Source organism: Panulirus ornatus, chromosome 24 (assembly GCF_036320965.1).
Source record: "Panulirus ornatus isolate Po-2019 chromosome 24, ASM3632096v1, whole genome shotgun sequence".
In the NCBI taxonomy this organism is placed as follows: domain Eukaryota; kingdom Metazoa; phylum Arthropoda; class Malacostraca; order Decapoda; family Palinuridae; genus Panulirus; species Panulirus ornatus.
Window position 1 is genome coordinate 8385523 of NC_092247.1, and position 26758 is coordinate 8412280.

General features: G+C 46.0%; 1 protein-coding gene across 1 annotated transcript in view; it reads left to right on the forward strand.

The window, feature by feature from the left end:
* Positions 1-26758, forward strand: part of Plc21C (Phospholipase C at 21C) — a 484769-nt gene that overhangs the window by 341894 nt on the left and 116117 nt on the right. The window contains exons 5-6 of the mRNA XM_071677149.1: positions 15343-15476; positions 17972-18056. Of these exons, the coding sequence (XP_071533250.1) occupies positions 15343-15476; positions 17972-18056 (219 nt within the window). The remainder of the gene's footprint in view (positions 1-15342; positions 15477-17971; positions 18057-26758) is intronic.

Sequence of the window (26758 nt, forward strand, 5' to 3'; positions counted from 1 at the left end):
TACATTACGTCACCATGGTCTTGTTTACATCACCAGTGTTTTCATACGTCACCAGGGTTTTCTTACGTCACCAAGGTTTTGTTACGTCACCAAGGTTTTGTTATGGTACCCAGGTTTGGTTAGGTTACCCAGGTTTTTTTTCACCATGATTTTCTTACGTCACTGTGGTTTTGTGACAAAACTTTTGTTGTGTCATAACTGGTGATCGAATGAATGGAAGACGTTTGCAAGAGGCCAGTTGTGAGGAGGGGGAATGGTAGCGTGAGTGGTACCTCGAGGTATTGTATCTTGGCTTGATGTTGAAGATTCCTCTGGAGTTTGAGATGGAAGGCTGCCGCTCACTTAACCTAACTTAACCTAGCCTCACCTGACCTAACTTAAACTCTAACCTAGCCTCACCTGACCTAGCTTAAACCTAACCTAACCTAGCCTCACCTGACCTAATTTTACCTAACATGCAACAGTGTCAGACGGGAACAGCAGTAGAGGATGAGGAGCAACAGGAGAGGTATGGGAGCAATTCTGGAGGGAGGGGACAACATTGAAGAATGGGAAGCAACACTGGGTGGCGGGGAGGAAGGCTCCTGTGCGGGCACCAACACTTGTTAGGGAACAACATTGGAGGGTTGGGAGCAACACTTGGGTGTGAAGGGGCGATCTTGAAGGGTGTGGAGCGACACTGGATGGTGGAGAGCAACACTGGAGAGTGGGGAGAAACACTGGAGGTGGAGAGGAACACTGGAGGAATGGGGAGCAACACTGGAGGGCGGAGAGCAACACAGGTGAGAAGGGAGGAAACTATCATCAGGTAGGGTCTCTGGCCCAGTGTCAGGGACGTATGTAATATTCAGAGGCTTAGCCGGGAGGTGCTACCAGCAGGTAAGGTGTGGTGCGACAGGTGAGCTGTGGTGCAGTGGGTAAGGTGTGGTGCGGCAGGTGAGCTGTGGTGCAGTGGGTAAGGTGTGGTGTGACAGGTGAGCTGTGGTGCAGTGGGTAAGGTGTGGTGTGACAGGTGAGATGATGTGCTGCAGCAGGTAAGGTGTAGGACGAAAGGATTTAGCTCACCAAATGGGACTGTCACATAGGTACTGGCGTACAGATATCGGCCTGGAACCTGTTAGTTTTAGATTTGATACGATCACGGAAACAACAACCTGCTTGCCCGACAGCAAGATTCCATTTCAGCCTTAAACATCACAGACTTCGAAATCACCTACCATCCTTACACAGCAGAGATACACTCCACCCAAATAAGTCGTAAGATATGTACTTAAGGAGGGATCTGATGTAGTTCTGTAGTTTAGTAGCCTCCTACACTGCGAACCACAAGCTGTTCATCCCTATAGCAAACATATGGCATACTGTCAAGAAACTACCTATTGCACACATTATTGAACTACTCTGGCAACATTAAGTGTAATCGCACTGGAAGTATTCGGGTCTCCGACATCACCATTGACGGTGAGCAAAACCCAGTCTTATTTTGAGGGAGCAAAAGTAGCGAGATTCCTCCATGATGTACACCCGGACACTGAGCAGTCAACACTGCAACGCTCAGTGCACGACTTATGTGATCAGTACTAGACGGGAAGGGAAAGAATCATTACTACATGATATCATCTGCTGAGGCTTGAGCTATCAATAGACAACATCGTCACTATTAGCCATCGCGAACCCATTCCATCACTTCCATCGTAGCCATATCACTCCCGATACTGAAACCATCCCATCTCTTCCACCGTAGACGTATTAGGATACAAATAATAGAGCGAAGGAAAAGCCTCCAGCGACACTGATGGCAGAACAAACAGACCATAACTGAGATGGAATTTCACGGTAACATTCATAACTAATGAGTCTGAAAAGGTTAGGGCGCCAGTCTGTCTCACTCCCTCTCTCTCTCCTTGTTAGGTTTAAACCCATACTCGATGCCCTTCTTAACACTCACCCATCCCGCTTATGGTGCGCGTCGCAAAGGGTGATGGTGTGTCGCAAGTGAGGCTGGGTATCGGAGGAAGTAAGGCTCTGTGTCATACGAGAGGCTTTGTATTGCAGGAGGCAAGATTGTGTGTCGTAGATGAGACTGTGTACTGCAGGAGATTAAGCCTTGTGTCGTATACGAGGCCTGTGTGTCGCAAGAGGCTGTGTGTCGTAAGTAAGGCCTTGTGTTGTGGGAGGTCACACCAGCTAAAGATGTGTGCCACTTCATAAGGCTGTATATCCAATGGGTTGATATGTGTCACCTTGGTCGAGAGTATGGTGTAGTATTCAAGATTATGACACAAGATGGTGTAGTGCGGTTCCCTGGTTGTTTTTTTGGGGGGTCGGTGGTGGCTGGTGCGCACTGGGTGGAGGGGTGTGGCAGAGCGCAGGCTGGTTGTGGCAGGAGACATGGAAATAAAACACCATGATGAAGCAGATAGGTGGAAAGGCAGCAGCGCTTCAAGTGGAAAGATCAAGACATTTGCAGGTGATACTGTGTTGCGGTATGTCTGACCGAGAGCGACCCGTCCCCGCAGGCTTTACCGTCTGTCACATCCCCAGAGGATAAAACTCGGTAGCTCTCACACCCCGTGTGGAGGGTGAGGAGAGTCGGGAGCGGGAGGGAGCCCTGAGAGAGACACAGGGAGGGAGTGGGAGGAAGGGAGGGAGGGAGAGAGAGAGGAAGGGGAGGTAGCTTTATCAGAGCAAGACAATGATTAGAGACATAATCAGTTCTAGTGAGGCCAACTCCCCATTGTGTGTGTGTGTGTGTTGTCTGAGGATTAGCTGCACTGGGGAATACTACGGAGCGTCCCCGCTGTGAATAATAGACGACAGGCGAGGCCATGGGGGGGGGGGGGGGGGAGAGAGAGAGAGAGAGAGAGAGAGAGAGAGAGAGAGAGAGAGAGAGAGAGAGAGAGAGAGAGAGAGAGAGAGAGAGAGGGGGGGGGGGGAAGACTTTGTTGAGTGAGTGTTGTATGATCAACTCAGAATGAAGCAAATGACAGTATTGAAAGTACCAGAGACCCGTGTTTTAGGAAACACAATGAGACTTTGATTTTGATTTTGAGGATGAGGGACTAAAGACACAGAACGTGCGTCGTGTTCCTTATATCTTTCTGTTGTCTGATATTTATATAGGAGTCGACATGTGCGACGTTATGAAAGATCCAGCTGTGGTAGAACAGACTTGGAATGGCAGAGATGGAACTCCGACCTCAGTTAACTTGAGAGAGGTTGTAGAATAGCTTCAGAAACAGTGTGAAGAGGTTGAGAGGCATAAAAGTTATGGAATCCTTAGAAATGTAGATTGTCTGAAACTTGGAAACTTTGTGTATGGCCCTAGTGAGCAGCGTGTGCCTGAAACCCAGACCGTCTCACTGTGTTGTCCTCCTCGGTGTCATTTGGTCTGTTGCTCCTTGAGCACGACGGTACGATCCTTGAGTATGATGGGATGACCTTTGACACACAGCTTAAGGGTCAGGTCAAAGGCCAGGCCATCATAGTTACAGGATGCACCATCGTGCGTGCTCAAGGGTTTAGCATTTGTAAGTTCTCAGTCGGGTCTGGCTCTCTGGACTCACTCGCTCCTCACCCCAGAAGATTGTATGACCAGAGGTCCTGGGACGAGATACCTGCTGGAGGAAACCTTCACAGTCCTCAGCTAAGATGTGTATCTCGTTGGATATGAGGAAACCTTCACAGTCCTCAGTTGTGTATCTCGTTGGATATGATGGTTATCAGCAACTGTAGGTCTGAACTCCTTTCATACGACAGATGCACAAAGTATGAGAACCAGGGATAAAGATTTAGCAAATCGTTGATCATGTCGTGACTTTCCCCTCCAAAATTCCCCCAGTCACCTTTCATCCCTCAGAAATATTGAGTTCCCTCCAATTTACCTCCACTCAGCCTTGACGAGTTTTATGCATCAGAATTAATGCGAGTCAGACGCTGGAAACATGAAACTTCAACATCCTGTCTGACACCAGATAGTCTGCAAATAAGCTGTGTTGCATTAGAATCTCGTTGCCTTTCTGTCACGTCGCAGCGAGTGGTAAATGTCCCATGGTATTAAGAGTGGCATTTCTGTTGCAGACTTCACATCATATATATATATATATATATATATATATATATATATATATATATATATATATATATATATATATATGTATATCAGTAAGTCCCTTTTGGTAGGAATCGTATGTCCGCGAGCCATGGGTAAGATCCCAGGGTATATTTATATGTTGGAGGAGGGCGGTGAGGCAGGGCGGTGCGCGTCACGCTGGCGCACTTTACATCACGAGAGGCATGAATTATAACATGGTAAGCAGTGCCTCCAGTGCGTACGGGTGGTTCTCCTCGCCATCGATACTGACTAACATGTGTGATGAGCGTTGTGATAGTTCTTCGCTGGTAATGACGAGTTCTACAGGTGTTGTGTATCTCTTGTGATGATGACGTGGTACAGGTATTGATGACATAGGTGGGTTGGAGCCCCTGCGACAGTGCTGTTAGTGTGTGAGGCGCTCAGACCTTACGTGATCACGAAGAAATGGTACCTGGGTGGATTACATCATTTTTTTTTAGTGGTTGATGCCACTGTGTTCCGCATTTGATTGTTGTTCTTGTTAACGAGGCCACCATTGTGCACGTCGCATTGTATATGTGGCCTCCTTTCATATATATATATATATATATATATATATATATATATATATATATATATATATATATATATATATATATATATATATATATATATATATATCGCTGTTAGTATATCCGGCTGTGTAGTTATGGTATCCGGCTGCCCATATATCTCGATGCCACAGTATGTGGTCGTCACTGTAGGTAACAAGACCAAGGTTGTAACGTCGTGCTCATAAGTCGTACTGTCGTACTCAAGGGTGCTAACGTTGTCGTAAGGGTCGTACCGTCGTGGTCAAGGATGGTAACTTTGTCCTCAAGGGTCGTACCGCCTTCTTCAAGGGCCGCTCTGTCAGCAGTTCTAAGTCATCTTAGTTTGAGACCCCATTTGGACTTTCATAATATCCTTCTTAACGCTATATCCAGCTGCTACTTTATGTCACGTATATCCTGAGGCCCATCACTCCATCCACCTTTTAAACAGGCTGCCACTTTAATTCACCACTTATCCAGGACGCATTGTACCCATGTGCGTTCCATGCAGCCAGTCGGTTAATCCATCCATGTTATTATACCGGTAGCCATTTTATATTGTCTTTTGTATCCATTCGGTCATTGTACTGTCAGGCACTTTAACCGATTGGCTCTGAATCCTTCTTCCCATTAAAGGAGTTGCCAGAATATCTCGAGATCGGTTTGCCTCTTTTGTTCTCTGCCTGGCATGAAGCTGCTGGTAGATGCCCCTCACTATGTCTGTTCTTAGAAATATATCTGACCTAAGACTAGTGGTGGATGCCTTCGCCATGCTTGCCTTCACAGACATGCAGATTATCTGCTACTTGTGGGAAAGCTTGCAGAGTTTTAGCGAGTGATTCTCTGAGAAGCGGGTGATAAACGAGAACTACGTTTCTCAGAAACGCCTCGTCATCTGCAACTGCTACATTTTCTGGGTTTACGTGATGTGTTGTGATGATTTGAGGCATTTTCCGAAATCATTAGCCTCGCCATCGGCGGTCCTCGAAGGCAATTACGCAACAGGTGATTCTCCTTAATAAAGTGATCGCTGTCGTGAGGAGGCAATGTGTTCGCCTCACATGCAACGCCTCCTCAGCTGAGAGAGGACATGCAAATGGCAGGTTAGATTATTACCCAGCCTGGACACAAGAGTTAGCTACGAGTGGTGGTTGATCTAGAGGTACGAACTAGACAGTACGGCGACCCATGTTTCTTTTTCTGTCCGGACCACATTACCAGGAGATAAGATCATACAGATCAGAGATAAACGTTAATTTGCGAGGATATTTATGGTGCATTCTGGAGCTTTAAGCATACTGTCCTGACGCTGGGGTGAGGAGAGGAGCTGCTCCACACTTTTGCCCTCTGACGGTAGCGTGTTAGGTCTGTGCAACTCTTCCGATGGTTGGCCAGGATCCCCTTAGTAATTATGTGACGCGGTGGATTACCTGGTATTACGTGGCCCAGGTAATGGCGGGGCCACACAATCAGCCAGTTCCAGCGGGGAGGGACAGAGGTAATGTTTGCGGAAAAGGGGAAGAGAACCAACACTGCGGCGTGAGGCAAGGGGGGTCACGTTTTGAGATCAGACTTAGAGGGTTAACAAGTCGGATTGCTTTAGAGTCGACCCTCATGTAAGTATGTAGGAGCAGATGTGAGAGCAACTGCTCAAAAGAGAAGAATTCCCGGCATTTGAGCAGGGGTTCCTGGTTTCTTTGCGTCTGGTTGACCTTTTTGTATAAAATAGGGTCTCCAAGATATATGAGATGCTTCGATGATACCAGGTATGTCTTTTGTGATACTGATCGGTAGAAACAGAGAACCATCAAAGGAGATAGGCATTTAGAAAGAGAAAAAGGAAGAAAATATAGTTTAGAGGTTTCGAACTCAATCAGATCCAGGATACCCCAGTGGGAGATCCTGTCCAAATCAGAGTGTATAGACAGAGGCAGTTGTGACGGGACGAGACGTAAACCGAACAAGATAAGATAAAGCGGATTTGAAAGAGGGTGGATCGTTAACGTATAATGAATTTGATTATATGTTGAAGAAAGGATATTGTTAAGAAACTGGAGAAAGAGTATAGGAGACGACAAAACCGTGAGGGACACTCCTGTTTACAGGAAAAATGGGTGAAGTTGATCCATCAATGATTACCAAGAAGGAGTGGACAAAGAGAAAGCTAGATGTAAAGGGAGAAAGTGAGAGAGCAAAACCAAAAGTGGGATGGTCAGAAGTGCTAGATTGATCATCTTTCTTTTAGACAGGCCGGACTAGTGCATATACCCGAGATGCAAAAGTTTTGGTATAGAGGCAAAAGCGGAAAAGCCGAGCGGCCATGGGAATAAGTTCTGAAGTTCGTTCCTTCAAAACACGTAGATGGATGACATCTGGTCCAGACGCCTTGCCTTGTGTCCTGAGAGAAATGGTTTCTGTACAGCAAAAAAGGAGTTAGAACGAGAGCCACTGGATATGTAAGAGGTGCATCAAGGGGTGAAGGAAGGGAAGGAAGAGCCAGAGGAAGCAAGAGAGCCAGCAAGCGTTGCTGTGTCATTAGGAGTGACAGGTATAGTGCTGTCGGAACAGAGAAGCGAAGGTTGTCGCAACATATGATCCATACGTCAGGCGGTAATGCCCAGATACGTGCAATAAGACGGAGAAAGATCATGGAACCATCTTAGATCCACTCCAGGAATGACATCCTAAATGTAATTGGATATTACGAGGGATGGCTTGGGTGATCAGGGGGCAGTGAGTGAACGTAACTCCCAAAACCTGACTCTCACAGTCGCTGATGTTAGCCTGGTGATCTTGGCCATCCTCCGCCGCCGCACTGTATATGTCTCTGCTTTCTATACAGGCAGCGTGTCCACTCCTGCTTGGTCAACAGGGGACTGACTTCAAGACATGCGTGGCGGTCCGACGTTTGTAGATGATATGACTACATTGTGTGTACCTGTTGATCATCAGGACTGTGCTGAGCTGGCCGCAGCAACAGGTGTATGATGTCCCCGGGGTGCTGTGTAGAGTGAGGCTCGCTCTCATTGTTGGCCTTCACCTGGGAGGGAGTGTAGACGACCCTGTTGGTTGGGATGGGGTGAGGATCACCTCCTATGAATAAGATGCTAGATATAGTGTGTGTGTGTGTGTGTGTGTGTGTGTGTGTGTGTGTGTGTGTGTGTTTTCAGACCACACCTTTTTGTTACAGTCATTGTACTCATTATGTTTCGCACGTTCTTCCCTGGTTTCGTTCAGGACTTTCGTCCTTGCCAGGAGCTTACAGCATAACCGAATTGATGATAATGATGATAATTAGAAATAATGATAATGATGATAATCCCTCTCCCTCTCCACCTCACCACACGTCTCTTGCCCCTTACCTCACCAATAGGTGTAGGTACTTCCTGTTATCATTATGCAGGCTGTGAATGTGCTCACCGAGCGTATGAGAGAGCTCGCCAGGCGCAGGGCGTCGGTCTTCGGACGCAAGTTTTAATGAGTTGCGTCTCACAAGAGGGAGGGAGGGAAGCATGGGAAGGAGAGGGGCAGAACCTGGATTTTGATCTGTATTATCAGGTACACGCTCCTCCACCCATCTGTCCGGTAAGGTGGATGAGGTTGGAAGTTGTTGACGGCCACACCTGCCCACCAAAGATCCTCACCTCCGTCAGTTGGGCCGAAGTTAAACCAGGGGTTTACCTCGCAAAGGTCTAGGCCACAAGATACCAAGTCGTCAAGGCACAGATATTGGTAGGTTAGCAGAGCACCATGCTAACGTTATACAGGGTATCTCCAAGGTCCGAGTCCGGACTTTCAGGCAGAATTCAGTACTTCAGTCCGGTGGACTCATGGGTTATGGGTATGCCAGTTCGTGTCATACAATTTGAACATTTAAACTAAAGGTAATTCTTCATGTGAGTCGGTGTTTGTTAGACACCCAATACGTGTTAGTCCCAGCCATGTGTGGGTAGTTGGACAAGTCATGTAGCGCCCAGGCCCCGCCACCGCCGCGGCGAGTCTCTAGAGATAATAATTAGGTCTCTGGAGCGTCGCTTCCTCAAGTTGTTGAAGTTCACAGGGTTGTCTGATTACCTCCCGCTGCTTGGTGAACTCCACATGGTTGTCTAATTACCTCCCGATGGCTGTGGCTGCTATGAGGAAGTGTTCCTTGTTCGACCTGTTGGTTCGCACCGGTGGCAGGAGGCTTGAGGGCGCTCGGGAGGAGGACTGACAGGGAATTGTCCCTCCAAATTCCGGCCAGAATGCTGAGCTCTATGACATCCTTAAAGGATAAAGTGTGAAACTTGTGTGGAGGTGCGGGATGTCGACATTTGATGTGAGGATTGTATCTTTAGGATCATACAGTCGTGCGAGAGAGTCGTAAAGTTGGGCTCAAGGGTCATAGCGTCGTGCTCAAGGGTCGTTCTTTCATGAGCAACAGTTATAAAGTCGTGTTCAAGGGTCGTATCGTTGCGCATACGGTTCATACCGTCTTTCTCAAGGGTCGTACCCTCGTACCATAGTCTCGTGTTGTTCAGGTGTCGTGCATCTCATCTCGGAAAGTTGGATGAACAGAACCAAGTCACTCTTTGAGTGTGTGTGTGTGTGTGTGTGTGTGTGTGTGTGTGTGTATTTCTACGTTACTGTGGGTGATTCTTTTATTGGGGCTTGGTTGATGCTTTGGGTAAGAAGCAATGTATTTATGAATGTGGACTGATGTAAATCAGTCCTGTGTTTGTACAGAACCTGAGGGTTTATGGAACTTGAGTCTTCTGGTCTCGTCATCTTTGCTAAATCATTCACGTTGAGTTATGATCAGATCTTATTCAATCTCTCACTTCATGAGTTTTAATATGTCTAGATATGATGGTTCTGGGTCACATACCCTTTACCTTCAGTCCGTACCTAAGTTCAGACTTAATATCTTCTCATTACCTTTGCTCAGTCACACAAAATTATCACCAAATCTGATTCCTCATTTGACCGACCCTCAACTCCCGTTCTGAGATAGATTAAGCACGTATGAACCATTTCTGGTGACGTATTCCCCTCCAAGTGTGACGTTGCAGCATCCGTCACTCATGAAGGAGAGGGTGACGCTGTCCAACCGGATCTCCGCCTCACGGATGGAAGAGAGTCACGGATCCCTTGCCTCCGTGTGTGTCCATAGGTCACAAAGCTTTAAGATCTCCAGTCACTGAAGTTCAAAGATCGTAGTACTATTGATCATCTCAACAACCTACAACCCAGGGACAGTCGTGAGGTGGTTGGCGAATGTGAATCACACACCGTGCCTGCCACCAGGAAGAGAGCGTTGGTAGTGTTCCACTTGTTGCCGGGAGGAAATTGCTGATGATATCTTGGCAGTAGAAACCCTGAGGGTAGGATTCTTGTGTACCACATAACACCTCGAGGTGATAGGAGTTCTCCGCTACAAGAGAAGAGATAAGTTGCCTCATAGTGAAAGATGCACGGCAACAAAATGTGGGGTAAATCGCCACCAAATTAGGGGTAAATCACAGCAAAAATGGGGAAAATAACTCAACAAAACGAGGAGTAAATCACAACAAATTGAGGGGTGACCATGGCAAGGTGAGGGATGAATCGCGATGAGATGAATAGCCACACAAACAGTAGGTAACTACAGCAAGCGTAGCCATACGTACTGCAAGAGCATTGATGCATTAATACAAGACCATTTTGACAAGTTCATCAACGGTGCACATCGATAGCATCAACGATTCATTACAAGTACCTAAGCGCCCGTACATGAACGGTCTGACGTATATCGTCAACGGTGTATCCTGTTGTATCAACGGTGTGATCTGTAGCATCAATGGTGTGACATATGATAAGCTAAATAACGTATGAAAATAAGATCCTCACAGCACCACCACAAGGTCCCCACTCTATCACCACTACAAGACGGGGAACGCTGCACCACTACACGAAGTTGGATGCATGGCTACAGGCGTAATGTGACAGCTCCTACGCAGAGAGTAGCGCTGGCTGGGATGAGAGCTGCCTTGATAATTTAGCCAGCGGACGCTACACACACTATGCTGGGTATTGATCCCACGTCGGCAACCTTTAATTTGGCCACGGATAAACTTCCTTCCCTGGCTCACCGTCAACCCCCCCCCTCCCCCCTCCTCACCCGGTAGCCGTACCTGATCACCCTCTCCTGCAGAGAGAGAGAGAGAGAGAGAGAGAGAGAGAGAGAGAGAGAGAGAGAGAGAGAGAGAGAGAGAGAGGAGTGATGAAGCTGTGTTACCTCATTCATATTCCAACGTACATAATTCTTCGTTTCACGTGACACCGAACCATTCAATATTTTACGTATCGTCTGCTGTCGGCTGGAGCATGGCCCTGTTCATGGCTCAGCGGAACGTCTAGCTACATGATGTGCCCTTAGACAGTAGGCTTGATTGAGCTGACTTAATGTCGCAGGTAAGACACTGGTAGCACTAAAGTTAACATTGAGGCGCCGAAGGAGAAAGATACGTGCAATGTACATTGAACTTGAATACGTAATACACTCAAAATAGTAATTATATTAATTACTTATATAAAAAAGAATTTGTGTAGTAATCAAGACTATGTATAGATCTCAGTACGATGATATTTCTATTTACTTTGAGATGTAAAGTAGGTAACTGAACATTTTCTGTGACCCTGACCTCGGCTTCTGCCTCTCTTTACATCTGCAGTAAATTCATATGTCATGTAGGTGACTCGTTGCAGTCAGAGTTGGCCAGCACGGGTAGCTGAACGCAGCAGTCCAGTCATGTGGCCTATCCACACACCTTAGTCCTCCCACCTACAAGAACCATGTGAGATATGACTTTTAAGAGCTGTGTCAATATTGGTCTAAGGCGACGCCACAAGCAGGTAACTTGCTCTCACGTAGCAAAGTGTAATGTTTAGACCTCACGTTGAAGAAGAATTGAAGGTGGAAGTTGCCATGTTTGGTCATACTGTGAGGGTTTGCTGTCTCAATAGATAAGTAGATATTGTAGAAGTTTTATGGAAAATATTCATTTTCGGGCATGATATGATGTTTTTGAGTGTGGCGGTGTGTAGTGCGTTGATATGTATTTGTGTTGGGTTGTGGTTGTAAGATTTTGTATAATGTTATGGTGTGTTTGTGTGTGTGTGTGTGTGTGTGTGGGGAAGGAGTGGGGGAGGGGGTCTGATGGTACATAATGGGTAGGGGGAAGGTAGTGTGGAAGTGACCTTCGTAGTGGTGGAACAGGAGCGGGATGCGCCCATTACCGGTGGTTCACGGGCGAGTGTTGGAGGAGGTCGGGCGGAGGTGAGCATGTTATGTGTGTGGTGGGGACACAAGATGACGCCTGTATCATGCACCATCCAGACTCTCCTCACGCCTGACCCCCGGCCGCACCTCGCACCCCAGAGGCATTTGGACCATTGATGAAGCTGCTGGCATAGTGACACCGTGGCCTGTTGGCCTGGCCTTGTGAATGGCCCGCACTCTCTCTCCTTTGAGCAAAAGACCTCCTCTTGCTGGGTGATGTGAGTGAGGTCAGTCACAGGTGGCGATGATGGTCATGACGCCATCCAGCAAATACTCAAACCCTGTCAACCTCTCTTAACATTCGCCAGATTATTATGATGATAATGATGATGATAATAATGATAATGATGATAATAGTAGTAATAATAATGGTGATGAAAATAATGATAATTACATGGGTTAGCATCCTCTACGTCAGTCACTTGGGGTAAACCTTGCCATAATGACATGAAAAATGTCATGAGGTCAGCTAAATTTGGGCAGAGGGGAGTAAATAACACACACACACACACACACACACACACACACACACACACACACACACACACATACACACGTTGTAACTATCCTATGCAAATACCAGAATTACTGATTTCAAGAAAAGCGATGAACTAGTGACATACGATAATTTGGAAACCTTACACGTGTTTACTGCATTAGAGTAAATAGCTACACATAAACACACACCAAAAAAGTGAGCTTCTGGTAGAAATATTAATCCTGTGATAGAGCAAGGATTATATATGTAACAAGGAAGGGGGAACTGTTCCGTTGGATACGAAAGAAAATGAAAATGCCTGAATGTGGATACAACGAACTGTACAGAAAACGAAGCCTGTGATTTTATGTGACGGGTATGTGTGTGTGTGTGTGTGTGTGTGTGTGTGTGTGTGTGTGTGGGAATATGACAGAGAGACGTACAGTATTTTGACTATGGGAATATGACGGAGGGTGACAGTGTAACGGACTATGACCAAAGGTAACGTAAGTTAGTGTGACGTATAAGGGTGACATCCGTTCGTGTGAAGTATGGATGACGCAGGGTGACGCAAGGTGACGCATGGTCGAAGGTCTTGTCAATGATACCGTCTCCTCACAAGCCCCTCAAAGCTCCATTGGAAATCTCATCAAGCGCGTCACGTCGAGCCAGAAATATTAATTCCCAGGGTGGACAAAATTCAGAGCTGCTCAAAATTCATGAACGGTTCCCCGGGCATTTTTTCCCCCAGGACCTTGAAAAGTCTGCAGTTCTTTTGCACCTCCGGAGACGTGTGATTAATCCGCGGGGTTGTCTGGGGTGTGTGTTTCTGCAGGGGAGGAGAGGACATCCTTGGAGGCCATGGTATCTGGATGAGGAAGGGTTGGAGTAAGAGTTTAGGGAATTAAGTAAAGATGGGAAGAAGGAGTAATAGGTGAGAGCAAGTGGGAGAGCTGCAGTGAGAGGAGATTTGAGTATAGAGGAAAAGGAAAGAGATCTTGGTAGAGTAAGATGATTAGGAAAGGAATGGTGGATGAGCGTAGAGATTGGGAACCACAGCTTAGAAGTCGTCACAACCTTTCTCGTCATCAAGCTGAAGTACAACAGGTGATGAAATGATAATATAACAAACAACATTACTTCTCCTGATTGTATAAGCTTCCCATAATGTTCTGAATTATGACAGAGTCATATATAAAAGAGCAATGATGTTGGATTGGCTGTAGTGTTAGACTCCAAATCTCATGGTGACTAGTTCGATCCTCTTTCCCACCTTGATCATGTGGGGCCTTCCAGTCGACCCATCCTTACATGGCTACAGCGGCTTCATTACGAGTTGGAAAGTCACTGATGACATGACGTGATGCTGGTCACACCAGGCCGCGTGTGGTGAGGTCAGGAATCATGTGTACTTTAGATGCATCCACGCCTGTGTCGGCCTCTCTGCAAAAGGAAACGGGCGAATGACTTAACTGTTGATGTATACTACCTTCTTCGGCTGGCCTGGCCCTTGAACCAAGGTTGGATCATTCTGGGGGTCAGGTTAAAGGTCATCTCCACTCCATCCACTGAGAGTCAGACAGACAGCTAATAGACGTGTGGCTCATAGCGCGGCATTACTAATGATGGGGAAAAAAAATATCTTAATATCATCGAGAGCAGAAGGTAACGAGAGTTGATCAAGACAAAGACACAGTTGTGCAAGGACGGTTCGAACCAGAGGACTCCCTAACGCCATTCTTGCTCATCGTTTCTCTAAAATTTTCCTGGATCTCTTCCAGACGGACTCGGCTGGAGCTCCAGACGTGAACGGAAGGAGTTGTGGAGGGAGGGAGGAAGGGAGGGTGGGTGGCTGAGGGGGAAGAGCGATGAAATACAACATGGCGCTCCAAAGTGCTCTCGAGTTGCCCTCGCTTTCCATCGCATTGTCCTAGTGATGTATACATCTTCAATTTTTTACTCCTGCAGGCCCGGGCGACGGTCGTAACTTGTCCGTGGCGGCTGCCTTCATGGCTCTTATCTATATTATCAACTCTTCTTAACGGCGTGCCCCCGCCATCGACGGTGCGGGACGAGGCTGCCCTAAAAGCGTCTGGCCGACACAGGGCGAATGTGAGCGTCGGGGGACTAATATGGCCTGTCCGTTCGGGGCGGGTTGTAGTCTAGGATGAGGAGCCGCGCCCTAGCCAGCCTCACCTACCCCGCACTCTGTGGTCTGCACCTTCCTCACGCTAGACTAACATGTTCCTCACAGATTCTCTCGTGTAGAAGTAGTGATGATGCTCCCGTTCTCCAGAGGAGCAACGGGTCAAGGTCGCTCTGGAAGGCTGGTCGTAAGGTCACTTGGAAGGTCACTCTCGTTCCTTATATACACAGTGTATGAAGGCCATAAGGAGTCTCCTCCGAATGAATTATTAATTTACTTGAAAGCTCTTTAGGTAATGTGGACAGGTATGACAAGACGTATAGGGTTCACGAGTGTATTTTATGATCATCGTGCTTGGTGAACTTAAGAGACGGATGTGTTATATGCATATACCGCTGCCTGGATTAACTGGAACCGCTGAAGACAAACAAAAGGAAAAAAGGAACGTGTGATAGTGAAAAAAAATAGGGAAAAATAAATGTTTTCTCAGAGGAGTTTCCCCCGAGCGACGATTTACTCACTATGGTAAGTCTGGTAATAAACGTCAAGTCCCATGAATCAGCAGCTTCAGAACTCAAGGAAAGTAGGTTGTTCTTGCAATATGTCTTCAGACGCAACTCATAAAGTTGCTGTTCCCTTACGACGTACCTTACGACCTATCGTACGACGTATCTTACGACGTACCATACGATATATCTTCCTTAGTCTCACAGTTTATTAACTTTTTTTTTTCTCTCTCTCTGTTTACAGCTGTGGGCGGACGAGATTCTCAAGATGGCCTACAACCTGATCGCCATCAACGCCTCACCCATCACTTTCCTGAACAAAGCCTACACTAGACTCAAACTCACGTGTGACCGCAACAATAAAGTGTCCGTCAAGAAGTAAGTCTTTTCCTCCCTCTTGTCATTTCCTACAACTGATATTGATCCTTCCGTATATTCTTGAAAAATATGGTCATGTTACATCCTCTCATCCACCCTTCACTTGATGCTAGTACCTCTTTTTTTTTTTTTTTCATTTTTGCTGGTCGGCAGGTCACCATTCCACCTGGAGTTCACTGGTCGTATTATTAGTTATTCTTCTTTGCTTCTGATGTGGGTCTTACAGTCTCCTGGCCCAAACGGAACCCCGAACAATCCGATCCAGTTCGATGTATTGTCAGCCATGGTTTCGGATGGGGAACCGTTTAAGCCTAGAGTTTGGATTTGGATCGTATTCATTCTCATGGATTCTATTGGGCTGGGGTTAAAAGTTGCGAATGTCAGTTCATTTCAGACTTCAGAGCCAATTCAACACTTGGTTCCTTCACTTCTTTCATATCCGTTCCATCTTCTCTTGCTCAACCAACGTCTCGTCTCTTCACAATGGCCCCTTTAAACTTAGATTTGGGCAGGATTTCCCAGTTTAAGTTTAAAGCCTCCTAAGACCCAGTTTCTTCCAGTTTTTCTTCGTTGAACCCCCTCACAACTCTCCTGTCTTCTTTGATGGCTCTGTTATCTCACGACTTAACACAAGAAACATATCTTGTTCCCTCACTACATCTAGTCTGTCGTAGGAGCACTTCATAACACTAGTAACTAAGTCTGCTTCGAAGAAATTGGGAGCCCTGTTTAGATCAGGGTCGGAAAAGGGTTGGTGGGTTACAGTACTTGAACGCATCCCCATATTTCCCGCGTCACTCTTCCATCAGACTCTTTTCACTTTATCTCCCAGCTCCCGTCGCTCCATCCCACATTTTTTTCTATCCCTTTTGTCCCACTCCTTTCCATTCCCCCCCCCCTTCCCCCGCAATCTTCGAACCTACTTATATCTTTCTGTCTTTTTTGTATATATGTAATATAGGGACCGACATGGCACGGGCAAAACATGATCCAATCATGGCCATCTGGGGTGAAAAGAGAATAGGGAAAGAAAAGGAATGACTTAATTAATTAGAGCTCCTTGGGCTTTTTTTTTTTCTTAACCTGATTTTCAAAGGGAGAAAAGTTTTAGGAAGAGGGGAAGAGAGCTACACAGCTTGGTTGTTCAAGTAAAGTAGGATGTATCATAACGGTCGATCCTCGTTTAGTTGGTCTCCACCCATTAACTATGGGAAGTATCAGCCAGGCGTATATTCTCAACCGGCCGGACGGTATAGCAAAACATCTGAATTATTAAGACAGACTAAAAGCTCTGAAACTATACTGGATAGAAAGTAGACACGAGCGATCTGTCGTAATAGACTGAAGGAAGATAGTGAAGGTTTTAGTTCCCGACCTGTATAGGGAGATTATTCCTCGCTAGAATAACATTCTGAGTGGAATGTACACATTTGGTCCACTGGCAACTAGAGATAGACTCCTTCCATCCAGTTCCCTTCTGTTTTACACGTTCTGCTCCTTCCACATATACACTACTTTCTGTTTATTGTTAGAACTAGTTCTGACGTTCGTCCTTTTCATATCCATTCCTTTCCTTCCTATCCCAGTCCCTTCATCACCACAGTTCCTGTCATCCAACCTCTCCCACCTCTTACATGTCTCTCCCTCCACCTCAACCCTTCTGTCCCACCCTGATTCATTTGAAGACTCTGAGACAGCTCGGGTCATACGCTCGACCCGCGGCATACTTTTCCCGTCTCACCATTTGCATTTTCCAATACTTCTTGTTGAGTGTAAGGGCGAAGGGATCGGCCTAGGGCTCAATATAACAAGGGAATAGATTGGTCCCTTCGGGCTCAATGTAAGAAGATTGGTTCCCTAAGGCTCAGTATAAGCTGGGGTGGGATTGGCACCCTTGAATGCAATATGAGAAGAGAAAGGATTAGCTCAAAGGGCTCAGTATAAGAAGGGATGGGATTGATTCCCCAGGCCTCGGTATGAAAAGGAATGGGATTGGTTTCTTAGGGCTTAGTATATGAAGCAGAGGGATGGGCCTTGAGGTTGGATACCTGCTCTGGATGTGTGCTGGTTTTGGACACCGGCCATTCTTTCAAGCTTCAGTGTTTTCCTTCTGTTCCTCTCTTATTCATGGTGTGTATTTTCACACACACACACACACACACACACACACACACACACACACACACACACACACACACACACACACACACACATACACACACACACACAGCTTGAATTTGATAAACCTTACTTTGTTTGTTCATTCTATTTATTCACATCTAAATCTATCTGCTGTGTGTGTGTGTGTGTGTGTGTGTGTGTGTGTGTGTGTCTGTGTGTGTGTCTGTGTGTCTGTGTCTGTGTGTGTGCATTTTGAGCGTCTAAAATATTCAAGATACATAATGCATTATGGTGTTAGACGTCTGAGTCATTGTTCTATTTAACCGTGCGTATGAGAATTGATGAGTTGATGATGGTTGACGTCTCACCCACAGCATCGTCAAGCTGTTCGCTCGTCACGGGGACGACAAGAAGCGCGTCGAGACGGCGCTTGAGGCCGCTGGCCTTCCCTCAGGCAAGGTGAGTAATCCCACTGTGTATTATACCTCATTCTAACGATCTCTGTTGTACCGAGTCACACTCAGTACCACACCGCACCGCACCACACATCACTACCCACTTCCCATTGACTTCTTTGCATTATTCGTCGCGCCTCATCTAATGCTTGTCCTGTCACGTATAGAGCAAACATATTAGTAATTCATGATGTCTGTTTCCTGCAGTAGTTCTGTACTGTTATTAGAACATACGTGCATTTCCTGATGATATACGTTCAGCAGTTTTCTATCATTAATGAAGCACATTATACAGTTAATGGTACCTTACTAAAATGGAGTCTGCCATGAACAGAGTACTCACACATTACCCCCCCTCTCCTGTTCTATAGAAACACTATTACTGTTCTTGCCATGTAGGTAAAGAAGCAAATAGTCTGCTTCCCTTTTGTTAATGGCTTTTAGATTTCGTTTGACTTTTGTTTCATTAACACAGTGAGGTAATGGAAACGAATTGTGGGTGAAAAAGGAGTAGTGTGCCTGACGTGAGTGGCCTCGGGAACAAAAGTATTCAGCAAACGTTCCACAGTAGTTTGGGTTGGTCGACCAGACCAAGAAACTAAATTTGGATGGGCCGACCAGACCAAGAAACTAAGTTTGCGTTGGTCAACCAGACCAAGAAACTAAGTTTGGGTGGGCCGACCAGACCATGAAAGTGTTTGGATGGGTCGATCAGACGAAGGACTGAGATTTCTTTATGTAATATAGCGGCAAGGGGACGTTTAAGGCAGGTGGTTTGCTCTTATGGATTCCTGTAGACCAGAACATGTCCGTGAGATATAAGCATAGACAGATGTATGTCTTTTAATGCTTTGGCCTCTAGAGAACCACGTTACGAGCGTAGGGTATGGTTAGACTGGCCTTTGGCAATGACTCCCTTCAGGATCAGATCAAAGGTTAGGTCATCATACGCAAGGGTCATACAGTCATGCTCAAGAAGTTAGGCTCAGGTGGGAGAAAGGAATATAAAAGATGCATTGGAATAAGCAGAAAATGACATGATAATAAGGTGAGAGAACTTTAGTATATGTCGGTAATTGAATGGAGAATTTGGAGGATAATGCATAAGAACGTCCCTACTGTAGTGCTAATGCAGGATGCGATGGGAAGGTAAACATGTTCGTATATGCGGTGTTCTACACAGACAGGTCTCTGGTTCATGACCAGGTCATGGCAGGTTAGGAGGATCATCCTTGCTGGAACCAGGTCAGCTCCCCTTGCACCCAGGTCACCTCCCCTTGCACCCAGGTCACCTCCCCTTGCACCCAGTCAGTCCTCACCGCAAACAGCAGCAGGTTGGCCCTCCGCTCTCCCCTGTCGGGATGCGTCCTGCCGAGGGACCTGCCTGGGTGTCCTGCCTCTGTGTATCAACGACTTTAAGCCGGTGTGTGTGTGTGTGTGTGTGTGTGTGTGTGTGTGTGTGTGTGTGTGTGTGTGTGTGTGTCGCACCTCCGCGCCATGTTACCGTCCTCTGGTCATAAAGCAACGGCAGTGACACGCAGGATCCCGGGGCGACACACTGACGAATGTTCATAGCTTCCCCCCCACGAACGGCACTGTTGATGGACTGACTGCCTGTGTTTGGCAGTGGCAGCACCCCGCCTCTGCTGTGAACGGTCCCTGGCAAAGGGGGTATCCAGGTGGCAGTACATGGGAAGGGAAGATCACAGAGGAACTTATACATCCACACACGTCCGTTTCTTCGCACTCCCTGCCTGGCTCCAAGCTTCCAGTGCGTGGTGGTGATGGCAGTGGTGGTGATGGTAGTGGTGGTAGTGTGGTGGCTGCAGCCGTGTCCCTGGCTGACCTGGGCCCCCAACAAAGACGCCTTATCGACCCCTGTTATCATGGTGCGCCACCCTCCGTCAGCTCCAGGTGCTCGCCCGCGCCTTCCTCTTAATTCTCCTGTTTTCCGTGTCCTGGGGGGCCGGGGTTCCTATCTCCCGCATTCCGCGCTCCACGATGATGCCCGTCCACCCTCGCCAGGCATGGGGGTGTTCATGGTGAGGGACCGTGAGAGTAGGGAGAGGTAAGAGAGAGAGAGTAAATGAAGTAAAAGAGAGGGAAGAGGAGGGAGAGGGTCAGCGAAATATGAGATGAGTCGGAGAGTCACCATTATCGTTGGAGGAACACGGTAAAAGAAGTACGCATGACGGGGTCGAGATGCGGTGGCTTGTACGCACGGCAGTGTAAGGTGACGCCGCGTCACCGAGTGTAAGATCACAAGACGTGACACACACAATTGTTGCGTAGAAATGAGAAATGCTTTGTGTGTGTGTTTGTGTGTGTGTGTGTGTGTGTGTGTGTGTGTGTGTGTGTGTGTGTGTGTGTGTGTCTGTTTGTTCTGTACCAATTATTGTATCCTGTATTCTGTGTCCTGTAACATGTACCGAATGAAGAGGGACTACTGTACCTGTCGATATCACGATGTGAACTCTCGGCCTACATGTATGTACGGGTTGATATACGAACGATACAAATATAACGCTGTGCGTACACTATATATATATATATATATATATATATATATATATATATATATATATATATATATATATATATATATATATATATATAATATATATATATATATATATATAAACTGTCAAGTGAGGGGAAGCTGTATTGAAGGCAAGCGTCCCGGTCTAGTGGAGGCTGGCGGGCCTCCTAGAGAATGGAGAGGAAATGAGGAAGACAGAACTTTATCAAGCCTCTCAAGACGACAAATTTAGCCAAGGTGGAAAGGAAGGAGAAAACGACACTGCATTCTTCTTCACGAAGCGCAGGAAGTCGCCCAGTTTTTATCCGACTTTAAGAAAGAAAAACTGAGCCGAATGGAACGAAGCTGTGAGTGCAGGATGAGTGGAAGTTCGGGTTTCGATGGGTGACGGAGGTCCAGGAATCTCAAACCAAACGAAACTATAGTTTATACCGTAATTCTTAAGCAGGTTGAGCCCCAAGTAATTCACACTCACTTAGCACACCACGGAAGGTACAACAATGCTATGATAGTCCCCCAGGTCTCTAATATTTATAAGAAGTCTACATAATACATGAACTCTTTGCACACCACTGGGAAAAAACCTTCTGTTGGTTCTTAAGACGGTGAGTGAATTACGCTGTGCGTATCAGGCCATCATGTGAATGATCCTGTGTTGTAGATACTGTGTTGTATATAGTGCAACGTGAGTGTAACCACAGCACCTGTTGACACTAGGAGGAAGGAACACCTAACATCTACCATTTTCTGAGAGCTGTCTTGTTCATAGAAGCACTTTCATGTTTGTTTTTTCATCTACCCCTGCAACCTGTAGACACAACGCCCTCTGATCATATCTCTTGAGTAATTTATAAACAAACTCTCATAACCTTTCAATAATTCGTTGGTTTACCAAAGTAAATACAAAAAATGGCTTAGCCACGTATGTCTGTAAATGTAACAATGGCTTAGCTACGTATGTCTTAAAACTTTTATACAGCTCACCGCTTGATGGGAAATGCCATTAGCGAGGGTGAACACCTGCTGGATTATGATGTGTAGTCTGCCCTCTGGGTCCTCGGAGAGTAAGGACAGCATAGCAGAACCATCGAAGTGAATAGAATGATTGTGAATGAAACGGACATTTTTCAATACTGGTAGAGTTGCTGGATTTCTCTGCTTGTGATCCCCGGGGACCATACAGGTAGCAGAGGGACATGCAGTTAGTTTGCTGGGTTGTATTGTATGACACTTAGGGATCGTAGAGTTTCAGGTACACATCACTCATCCCATAACGCACACACATAGGGACACACACACACAGTCTTAGGAAAGTTGGGATTGAAAGAGGAAAGCATACTACTATAGACAGACCAAAGGTAGAGGGAAGGAAAGGGCAAGAAAGATGACCTCCCACTTAAGCCATGTAATAGAGAGCATGAACATCAACTGCTACAGATGTAGAACTTAAAGACGCTTTCACAAATGCAGTTGAATTGATAGCCAGTGGCAAAGACGGACTGCAAAGTCTAAGAGAGTAGAGAGGGTCAGGCAAACCAGATATCGCTGGGACTGTAGAGAGGAAACTAACCAAGGAGATGGGATGAAATTTGATCTTAAGGTGGAGGATATACATTAGCGAGAGAGGAAAGATGAGATACATGAAGGGAAGAGAGAGAGAGAGAGAGAGAGAGAGAGAGAGAGAGAGAGAGAGAGAGAGAGAGAGAGAGAGAGAGAGAGAGAGAGAGAGAGAGAGACAGATCATGTCTTCTAGGAAGAGGTGACCTTAGGTTTCAGGAAGCGCTGGGGGAAAATGGTCCCTTCAGAGAATATATTATGTTGGGGAAGGTGATAGTGGGAAGAAATGGCATATTTGTTTAGACAATGTATAGTTCCCCAGACATCAAATGAACCATATCATTTTCTTTTATGAAAATTACCTTACTTTGCCCTACCTTCCTGCCCCCAGACCCCCCCTCGTTCTATAGGGTTTCCATTCTGGGGTTAACGGGGGTAGCAGCGTGAGATAAGTTCCCTTTTGAGGCAAGATGACACTTGGCGAAGACGTCTTACGCAAGCGTACGTCGACTGGTCCTCCGCGTCCGTGATCTCCCGAAGCGACGTCGCTCTTGGTCGTCTCGGCCTTTCGTCCTTGGAACTATGGGCAGGAATATGAGGTGAACTCTTTCAGTGGATCGAAAATTGCCTCACTGTGAAGGAACAAAGGACGCACTTTATGAGAATAACGAGTGGATTCCGCAAGGATCGATTTTGGGACCACTTCTGTTCATATTCTATGGAAATTGGTCGCTAGAAAGACTTGAGCCATACCTAGGTTTGTTGCGGATGATACGAAGGTCATGAAGAAGGTTAGGGATCAGGACTGTGAAAAACCTTCCAAGAGATCTAGACATGATTCAACTGTGGTCTTATATATAATGGTCTGTGAAGTCCATCCTAACTGAACCTAAAGTGCTGGGGACTTGGTGCAGTTAAAGGAGGCCTAATGCTGACAACGGTCTTGCGAAAGACAAGTTTCAGGAATCGACTTATTAAAGATGTGGAAGACTGAAGGAAGAGGGAACACATGATAACACCTGAAAAATTTGTGAATAGATTTAGTGTACCGTAAATATTTATTAAATCATAGAAGTTAGAAATACCAGATGAACGAGTGAGGAGAGAACATAAAAAACAGAAACAAGTTTCAAATGATGTGAAGAAACACATCATTAGTTAAAGACGTGGTTATGTTTAGCAATCTAAGGGAGGAGATTGTAAATGGAGACAACATAGTTAAAGTTAAACGATTATGTGATAGCGGCTTACGAGGGAAAGTTCCCTGTATCACACGAAGAGTTGAACACACTGACACACACACCTAAGTCCTCCCGTACAGAGCACCAGTGGTCGTCAGAACTTGCAGATGTGCATTTGTGCTCTAGAATTTAGTTTCTTTATGAATCCATGTTGATATAACATTCTGAAGTATTAAAAGGAGGAAATTGAAGTTCTATTTGATGATCAGGATTATAATCCAGACGATTTTAAAGATAATGGCTCGCCAGGAAGTCAATATTAACCTAAGATTTGTGTGGCTCGGTCGTACCCACGAGACTTGACAAAGAACGAACCCTCTAAAGAATAATGAATAAAAGAACCTTTGAAGAAAAGGAACTAATTAAAATGAAAAAGAAAAAGAGCGTCTGTCAGGAGAGAGTGGGGGAAAAAAAGATGATATCAGGGCAAGGTAATGACTCGTCAGGTGACGACCTGTTGGTTGGCTGGAGTGGGTGAGTTGGCCGAGAACACCAGCCACATCATACTTCCTCTGTTGATATCCACCTCTAAGTTCCTGGTGTTGTCTCCTAGTCTGGGTTCGATCCTCTGTCCCTGTTGCTGGTATTGATTTCCAATTCTACTTGGTTTTTGGTAGTTTTCCAACATTTGTTCCCAGTCGTGAGTTCTAGGTTTGGAGGAAAGGCGCGTTGATTCCCAGTCTCCTACCAAGGCGTTGATTACAAGCGATTACGTCTAGCGGTGATTCTCATTTCCACCTGAGTTCAACTGCTGTCGCCTGGCGTTCTTAACCAGCCAGGCACACCAGAATTGATGACCTGCCGTACCCCCAGCGATGATAACCTGCCGTGGTGCTTCAGTGTTGACCCCCTGTGGTACCCTGTCGTTGATGACCAACCTTGATTACTCATACTTTGATTTCTTAGTTCATTGTTTATTATGTTTTTTATGCTTTCATTTCTAGGCTTGCCTCGCGGCTTTCATTTGTAAACCTTCCTTCTGGCGCTCATTTTTAAGACTGACTCCTGGCGCTCATTTCTAAGCTTGTCTCCCGGCATTCTTTCCTGATTACATCCCCTGCGTTGTCTCTTGGTGTTTAGTTTCAGCCAGTGTCTTCAACTGTGACTCCTTGCGTTGACTCCCAGCGTTTCCGTCCAGCCTTGGCGTACATTCCCTGTCTTCATCCCTAATGTTGCATTTTCCTGGGCTTTGGTTCTTGTATTCATTCCCCGCGTTAATTCTCAATATTTCTGGCGTTGATTCCCGTCCTTGACCCTTGGCGTTGATTCTGTACATTGATGATTAGCGTTAATTCCCGGCCTTTGGACCTGTGAATGGATTTCCACGTATCGTTCGTGGTGTTGATTGCCTGGAAGGTTTGCTGGTGCGTGGAGGCGGCGCTGGGACATGCCGTGGTCCCTGCAAGAGGCACCGGGAGCATTAAGATTCCTCAATGGTTCAGCCAACCGCTGGAAGGAAGAGAGCCTGGGAAATCCCACTATTAGGGAAGGAATTTATGGCCAAAGTTCGGGGATGAGGAAGGCGATTGGAGACGTAATCCGGATTTATGGTGGGTTTTGATGGGTGAATATTGGAGGGAGATGAGTTGTAGTGTGTTATTATTCAAGTTGGATGGGAGACATACTATGATGTAATGGTTCATTGTTGGTGGCGTAGTAGTCATGAAGAAGGTATAGTTATAAATCGAGCTGTTATGGGAAAATGTTGCATTGGATATGTTATACTAAAAGAATAAAAAATGATCCTTTGATAAAGCTTAACTCTTTCATTGTTTCCATACGCCAACCGATTTTGAACTTAACGAGTACATATCGGATGTCATAGTGAAGATGAACGGGAGAGTCACATGTATTATGCATTAAGCAGAGCTTTCTTTTTATATGAGGGTATGTATGATGATCCCATCAGTATACACCGTCTTGCCATGGAGGTCTCTTGAATCTTTATTTGATTACTTTCGTTGATAAACACTTGAGCAGGAGGAAGCAGGCGAAGACAGATGTACGAGGCATGATCATTATTTTCGCTCCATTGAATTTCATGGTTTGCCGATCTCATGACCCCTGGTTACTTGTGAGCTTCGAGGTCAGTAGTTAGATGTTTGTGGACATTTCTGGTGTGCAGTGTTATCTTGAACAGTGAAATATTATATTATTCTTTGTCCTGATTTCTAAAACTCTTTGATCTGGGTGATATCGAAGACTGAGGGGGTTTATGATGTTATATTGGACTGTAGGAGTCCATAGAGTCATCATGGATTCTGTAATCCATCTGAATATTAGTCCGTGAATCTCCGTGACCGGATTCTGGAGTTCTCTGGTGTGGTTATCCATCATCACATTCGAGGCACCGATGGGTATCTTGGTATTTCGTCACTATATATTATGGGATTCCAGTGTCACGCTTGATATGCGCTGGTTATCCTGAACTGGAGAGTTCTGTTGTCCTCCGGTGCAGGAATTAAGATATCAGATGGTATTTACGGTGTTCTAAATGTCCCCTGATTCATGAAAGCCGAAAAGGCCTTGTTCTAAGCTGTAGGTTTTACTCTGTACAATATGATCTGGCTTGCTTTCTGTATTGCAGGGTCTTGGTGAGGCCGGCACAGGAGAACCAAGGATAAAGAGAGAAGGGATTTAGGACGACAAGTGATGGGATAAGGAGGACAAGACACTACCAAAATCTGTCTCTTCCTTCCAGCTTCACGTTACAACTTATCTTTGCGAGAGGTCGCAAGTCGCCTCCAAGGAAACTGCATTTTTCTGGGTGTAATGGTCGAAAGAGGAGAGAGAAAGCAGACGGTTTGAGGATCATCTGGGAGGCCAGGGTAGGAGGCAGAGGCTGTGGCAGGACGAGGGAGTGATGCAGGAACCAGCCATCAGGAGCATTTACTAACATGGGTAGACAGGGCTATTGTGTTGACACAGAGTGTTGGCACGAGTGTTGACGGCCTGTGTTGACTCAGATTGGCCCTCTGTTGGTTCAGATTGGTCCTTTGACCGCTTGTGAACATAGTGCAGCTCTGAACACATTAACCCAGTAGTGCTGAGCACTGTGTGTGTGTGTGTGTGTGTGTGTGTGTGTGTGTGTGTGTGTGTGATAAGATCTCACAAGTTCTGTTTACTTCGTACTTTAGACAATCTGATCATATTTCACTTTATTAAGTATATCTCCGTCTTGGTAATGATGGGTTGATTTAAAAGCAGTTTTAGACCTGGACGAAAAGTAATATTTAGAAGGAAGCTTGCGTTACCACCTGACAGACGCAGGGCTGAACATGGTTAGTCAACCCTGAAATATACTAAGATGAACCCGACATAGAGATGTGGTGCATATTCCATACCTTTACCTGTTAAACAAGATGGATG